This window comes from Nanorana parkeri, unplaced genomic scaffold, assembly GCF_000935625.1.
Source record: "Nanorana parkeri isolate BGI_ZX_2015 unplaced genomic scaffold, ASM93562v1 scaffold535, whole genome shotgun sequence".
NCBI classification, from domain to species: domain Eukaryota; kingdom Metazoa; phylum Chordata; class Amphibia; order Anura; family Dicroglossidae; genus Nanorana; species Nanorana parkeri.
In genome coordinates this window covers 308,238-315,646 of record NW_017306803.1, presented here as the reverse complement: position 1 = coordinate 315,646, position 7,409 = coordinate 308,238, and the positions used below count along the sequence as shown (strand labels likewise).

At 37.5% G+C, this 7,409-nt stretch overlaps 1 protein-coding gene across 3 annotated transcripts in view; it reads right to left on the bottom strand.

Moving 5' to 3' along the window:
* Positions 1–5,339: 5,339 nt before the first annotated feature.
* DPF3 (double PHD fingers 3) overlaps positions 5,340–7,409 on the bottom strand; it is a 163,677-nt gene continuing 161,607 nt past the window's right edge. For all 3 annotated transcript variants that reach the window (XM_018561647.1, XM_018561648.1, XM_018561649.1), the window contains one exon: positions 5,340–5,409. Coding sequence is in view for 1 of the 3 variants with exons in the window: in XM_018561649.1 (XP_018417151.1) it covers positions 5,393–5,409 (17 nt within the window). In the remaining 2 variants the exon portion in view is untranslated. The remainder of the gene's footprint in view (positions 5,410–7,409) is intronic.

Sequence of the window (7,409 nt, the reverse complement as noted above, 5' to 3'; positions counted from 1 at the left end):
ATATATAAAACCCATTACCTTTGGGCAGAATGTATTGCGTTCAGGCATAATGGGTCAAACTAGTTGGCAAACTATACCACGTTACTGCCCTGTAGTACCATATCAGTTTAGGCAAGATGTGAGAACATTTTAAAGCACACTCTAATATCTGTAGTGCTGCTTATTTTCTGCCAGAAAGTAATCGATCTATGAATTAAATGCATTTTTATTTAAGGGGTCAGCCCAACTAAGACAGTTTTAGAGGATGCTGACACACTGCATCAATGACTATACTTTCTTGTGGTGACTATCAATACGTTTTGTGTGGTGGGGAATCTCTGCCTAATTTCTTGGCTTTGTCCTTTTTTCAGCTTAGCAAAATAGAAATGCTTCTGCTACTTTATCATCAAACTGCAATAAAGAGACTACCTAGAACCGGTACCTTTTTAGACCCTTCTCTCACAGGCATGGGAATTGGGCAGAGGTCTCCAGGTCAAGAAGAAATATAAGAAGCTATTAACTGATTTAGTCTGTGTCATATCCTCATATTAAATAATCCTTTAGGGTAGCTATTCCTTTATTTCGGGTAGAATCTGTTAGTAATATGGTGCCATAACCTGAACACTAAAAGATATTTGACAGTTATCTGGTAATGATGAGTGATGCCTGTTAAACAAAGCAGTGATGATCTTTGTCAAGTGACAAAAGTGAACAATAACCCAGTAGTGGTATTTACAGATGTATCCAGAGAACATAGAGGAAAATGGGTATTTCTAATACAGGCAAGAAGAAACTGCAGCTTTGTCCACAAAGGGATCGAAGAGTGATGGACTTACTGATAGCAATGTCAAGGCTGAGCTTTATGGAGAGCGTTACCAGAATATGAATGAAGGACATGCAATATGTGCTCAGCAGTTTAATGACCCTTTTTCCTTCCAGCTCTTTAGAAGGAGTTAAAATTGGTTGATTCGTGGATGGGATCTTTTACTTAAAAGGGTGAGAGAAAAACATTTTAATTTGGAATCATTTGCCATGCTTTCTTTATTGTATACATGACTAGCAGTGGAAACGAAAAGCTCTTATTTCTTATACAGATGTAAAAGCAGTCTCAGGGTATCAAACATGTTTAAAGAAAGAAAGAAATATCCTCATTGCCCATAAGATCTAGACTATTTAATTCTTCATAATGACCTGAAAACATGAATACTCTGCTTGCCTGCATAATCACTGGCACTCTTAAATTGTAGGCTACTACTAAGCAGACCACTATATTCAGTGTGTATACTGATAGAGGATGTGGGAGATGGAGGACAGCGTGGTAAAAACTAACCACATACATGTCAGTTTGCAGTACTAAATAGCATTGTATGTAACAAAACATTTATAGCATTATTATGAAAAATTATGAATTTCACAAGTGGCCTTTTCCCTGCAAAGGACAATATTATTTTTATACTTCAAGTTTTTAGTATCAAGTGGATCCTTTTTTTTTTTCTTTTCAAAATATTTCACTGAAGGTCATTAGATTTCACAGAATTTCTAATTTCTGTAGCAGAGTTAGAAGTAAAATACAGCTAGCTTCAACAATAGATGCGCAGCATATTTCCCCGTAAAAAGAAGCAGATTTAAAAATCTGTACCAGCCAATCAAATATATGTTTTAGTGGAAAAAAAAGTGTTGGTTGATTACTATTGTGATTTCACACCCGTAACCTATTTGCATACATTACTGTAATTTTAGGTATTCAGACCAGTTAGTGCAATCAAGTTTCTTTCTTTCCTCCAAGACAAACTGTCCTCTTCATTATTATTCAATAATCTCTATAGTAGTATCAAGTGTATTCACCTATAACATTCCTTATTTGATACCATTTTATTGTGTGATCAGCATATAAACCACAGCCTTAGCCCTCATTCACAGTGAGTTCATCTGAGCACATCCAGCGAAACGCACATTGTCCATTCACATCAATGTGTCACGATCTGCTCGCAAAAACGTGTGACTGTATGTATGCGCAGTTTACACGCGTAATAATGTGCAAAAACGCGCATGAATGTGCTTCACACAACGCACGTTTCTACACACGAAGACGCTGTCTTCACACTCAAGTGTGAATGCGGGCTTAAAGTGAACTTGTCAGCTGCGTTAAATGTGTAAGACTTAATAGTAAAACTTATAGTTGCTATTACTTTTGATAGAAAGGGCCCAGTTATACTTTTGGGTCACAAAACACATGTTTTGCAGCACTTAGATCCTGGTTTTATTGTGTTACTAAGGGCATAACCTCCCTAACGTCTGAGTTAGCCATCAACCTGTTCATTGACAGCACCCCTATGTCTCACTGAGATCCTCTTGTTGGCCCAGGTGTTTGGGTTTTTTCCCCAGGAGGTTGGGCTTACGTGAAAAGAAGTCAGAAGTTAGACCCCTAGCAGCAAACTGAAACTAAGATCAGAGGAAAGCACAAAAGACGCCTATTTGACTGACACTCATGTCCACACAATCTGATCGCCTAGAAGCCTTTTGTGTTCACCGACTCTCATGCGTATGCTTGGATTCCTCAGTGTATGTATTTTAGAATTAACTAGGTGTGATTGTGGACAGACACCTCCCATGGTGGCCTATATCAGAAGCAGTAGTGTTAACATAGGATATTTTTTTTAACATATCATTCCCCACAAGATTTGTCATTGGGCAGTGTCTGTTGGTGCACATAGACATATGATTGTCTGACATTACCAGGAGTTAGTCATCTTATGTTCTAACACTGCAAATAATATGTTTCTTGTCATATCGCATAATGTATTGGTAATATCACAACTGATCCTGAACATGAGTTTCTTGAATAGGTTTTCCCAATGCTTAGTAGATGCATATAACTTCCATACAAAATGAGAATGATCCTATCGGTGAGCTGAGAGCAACAGTCCAAGTGGTACCAGCGCTTCATAACAATTTGTGTGATGGGCAGATCCCCTGTCCCTGGCAGGCACTAGCAGAACTACTAGAATTACATAACACTCTTTGGCAATAGTAAATGATGTGCCTTCTTGAGGCTAACTATGTTGGTGACTTCAAAGTCCTGCAGTTGAACAATCTTAAGTGTATCCTAAGCAAATTCTATTTTAATTTTAGATAGATTGGTAAAGGTTAAAACCTCTGTTTTTTCACTGTATATGTACTCACTGGGGAGATTCACCCTCTCTATTGGTCCTGATGACAAATTTATCAGGACTGAAAGCGAGCAAGAATCCAAGATTCTGAGTTCTCCCCAGAACAACAATAGAGGGTAAGTCTTCCAATGAGGCACTTCAACTGGAGATAGGGTTATTTCCCTTTACTTTGGTAAGATTTCTTCTCACTTCCTGTTTTCTACAGGATGGGATACAGATGACAAAAAAAAGAACCTGAGTAGTTTTAACCCTTCCCTACTCTATCCAAAACAGGGATTTAAACACATTCTGTCAGGCAGCAGATTTGTAGTACATTGAATTCCAAGCCAATGCGGTTTAGCAAAAGTGCTCAACTGTGCTGACTTCAAATTCAATGTACTATGACCTGAACGTATCCTACAATAACACTCTATGGCTGGAGCTGTAAGTGTAGTTTGAAACAGAATTGAAATCAAGTGATTAACCCCTTGTTAACTGTCTCCACTTAAATCCACGTGCTGTGCATGAAACAACAGAGTTACAGTTTCATGCAGTGTGCAGCCTTTGTTACAATAAATAGTGTACTGAAGCTGTATCATGTTGTGGAAAGCCATTCAGTTAGTCCTCTTGGGTCTAATGGTTAACAATAACCCATCTATGTCCTAAAGCACAAAGGGGTCAATTCACAAAATTATCTCTCCTTAAAATACCACTAGCTTCTAATTGTAATTTGGTACTAATTAAGGTGCCTAATAAGGGAAGCATGAAATTAAGCCATTTGAGGTGGACAATAAACAAAAACTAATGATTAACAAAAGCTTTCAATAGTAACATTTTCATTACATGTTAAAAAAACACAGATGTGATGTTTGTGAACTAAACATTGGAAATTGAGTTAAAATAAAGAATACAATGAGCATGTCTCAGCATGTCGTATTTGCAGGATTAAATCATACGTGCAAGACTAAAGCTTGCCATTCAGTGGGCTAAAGAAGAGGGAAGCGCTCCATTACCCCAGCCACACTAAACAGCATGGATGGAGAGATCTCCCCTTGCAGCTATTCTGAAAGCCGGTACCAATGGCAACATAATTCCAGCAATACAATTGTTCTTTAGGGACTGCTGTTGTCAAACGTTGCTTAACCCTTGCATCAGGTTTTTGGGCTGGCAATATATACACCTTCTTTTATTAACCATCAGTTGGCACGTCAACTGTATACAGATGAATGAGCATGACATTTCTCTCATGGAGAAAACAAAACAAAATATATATTGTTTACTTTTTAGAGCACCAAATCCAAGATTTGTTAAATTTTAAAGATAATTTATCAGTATAAAATTTCATACTGATTACTGTGCAGTGTTCAGGGGTTTTCTAAGCCCTTTTCTCCTCAGGCGGAGGCTTAGGAAATCTTGCATGCTCTAGGAAAAGCGGCAATGTTTCATGTGCGTATGCCTATTCAGGTTCCAGAAACAGTGCAATTGAGTGATTTCAGTTTCACTGCCTTGATCATTTATCAGGTATCATTTGATGAACTGGCCCCTTAACAAATATTGTGTAATCAGCATGAAACGTTTGTACTGGCAGATTTTCTTTAATCAGCAACATATAAAGTTGTGTCAGTAGAATATCAGAAGTGAAACAACTCACAGTAAGTTACTTTACAACAGTGTACTTTGATTCACTACTGTTCAGCAGTGCCTGATACCTGCCGTTGTCTACACAGCAGTGTCTCACAGATTAACCAACAAGAGGCTTAAAGTCCACTACAAAATTAGAAAAATACTATAACCTAAAAAAAGTCTAAGATGAAATTTCTTGCTCTTCGTGTGAACAGAACAGAAAATGTTTATTATTAAAATAAAAATAAATAGTCCTCATTTGCATAAGTGCTTTCACTCACTTCAGCTTGATCTTCCTTGTCCAGAGAACACATACCAGAACAAAAAATTCCACAACTCTCGCACTGGGTGATTTTTTTTCTTTAGATTAAATACTGAAATAAATTAGGTGTCTTTTTTTTCCCCTGGTTTTTCTTTTTTTCCTTTACCATAAGCTTACATGAAAATGTGGTAAACATAGCACCTAAGCGAAATAAGAATCTATAAAAAAAAAAAACTGCAACCCCAGCAATCTTCAGCAAAAGCCATTTTCTCATATTGCACAAGCAAGGCATTGGGTTCAGGGACTGGCTGTCGGCAGATAGACTATTTTTTATTGCCAACTGCACCGACAAAAGTTGCTTCGTGGAAGTAGATGATCATCATAGGGCATGGCGAGCTGTGGGGAGGGGAGAAAAAAGCATAAATAATTATTACATGCTGAATTAAAAAACACAACATAGTCCACAGAATTGGATTGTGAATTGAACAAATGGCAAAAAAGAGTTCATCCGCGAATCTAGAAATGTTAAAGTAGAACAGTGGCTAAGCTATGGGCAATTTATATCCTTGGCAAGCAGTAAATAGGCTTTAAAACAAGCCTTCGCCAACCTCTGCAGCTGCAGGAACTCTGGAGCAATGTATCCTCATCATTTACATCAAAAGCATTAAAGTCATACAGGTTGGGTCTAAGCACTCTGCCCTCCAACCATTTCCCGTGCATCTGCTGTGTGTTTACATAAGGTTGGATTCACACCTTTGCATATTTACCTGAAATCAATGGAAACTCATGTTAACACTTGTTGATGAGCAATGTAAAGTGCACTGCAATGCATGACAAAACACTGCAACCCACATTGACAGCCATTTTAGTTAATTTCCATTGATTTCAATGCAAAATGCAGGGAGGGGCACAGTAAACTGAACTGTTAAAGTGAAAGTGCTTGTGCCGTAAACCTTGATGATGATCCGTTTCTCCAGTGCCTGCAGCTACAAAGATCAGTGAGTGCTGAATATTTGAATGTCTGTAGACTGACCACAGTTGTACTTTAAGGTCATTTTTCACTGCTAGTTAACATTTCTTTTAAAATAAACAGTCACATATTATAGAATATAAGACCTTAGTGAACACAGTGAGGAAAATGTCAACGATATACACCTCAGGGTAACCTGTAAATTGGGAGTATAATGGCACTCACTATTGCTTTCCGTCAGTAAAATCATATATATCTGTTTTTTAGGCTTGTGTACACTGAAATGACCCTCTCCATGGGGTTCAGTAAACCCTGCATGCAGTACCAGCTGTACACTTTTTAATCCACATTGGATACAACTGGATGAAAGGGAATATTGACACAAACTGAGATATATGTGTAGAGAATACTTTTAAAAAGATAAGCAGTAATGTCTACTACTTTAATAAGAATTGTTTGTTGTTCTTTTTTAAAGGACATTGTTTATTGCTTGACTAGCAATTCAATGGTTGGCTGTGTTTTCAAGTGTATGTATAACCCAAAATTAGTTTTTTAAAGTTATGTATAAAGTGGAGAATATATAAGAGAATGTATGGAGAGGATGCTCTTTGTTTGTTTGCGCTATAAATTAACTGGCTGTGATGGTGGATAACAATTTGCTGTCAGTGTGGTATCTTAAGGGAAACATGTACTGAAATATGTGGTGTGCCGTTGCTGACCACTCCTTCAGAAAATGCTTGTTGCCTGGCCTTCATGCTGATCCCATAATTTCAGTACTTTCAAGCCCCTGCTCCAGAACAAGTTTGCATAACAGAAGTTCTGCATTCATTTGCTGCATGCCAGATTTAGGATAGTGCAAATGTATTAATAAATGGTCAGAAAGTCTTAATACATTTTTTAAATCTATCTGTAAAGCAGACTTCTGTAAATAATGTTTTACCCTTGTTAAAATAAAGCAGCAATGAGTGAGAAATTCCCCAGAGCAACTTTATAAATATACATCATTGCTATTTCTCAATAAAAAAAAAAAAAGCATAGACTTGATTTTGACCATTTTGAACAAATAGGCCTTTAGAGAACAAATTTCCCTGTTCTACATAACAGGATGCGATTTTTGCCTGATGCACTTTCCATTGAAATGCATCAAACCACATGTCAACAAACATCAATGTTTGTACAAAAGCTTTTCAAAGTACATTGCAATGCGTATTAGAACACATGGCATTGCAGGCACGTTGACATGGGTTTTGATAAGTTTCCTTCAATTACACTGAAAACTTAGGCAAAAAAATAAAAACACACTAAAGGACAAAGGAGTCCTAAGGAACTAAATATAGTGCTAGACTCCAAATCCATTTTTGCTTCTGGGTAGTATTAAGTGGTAGTTTGGAGACCTTGATTGGGGTGAGGGGGGGGGGGCTGCCTC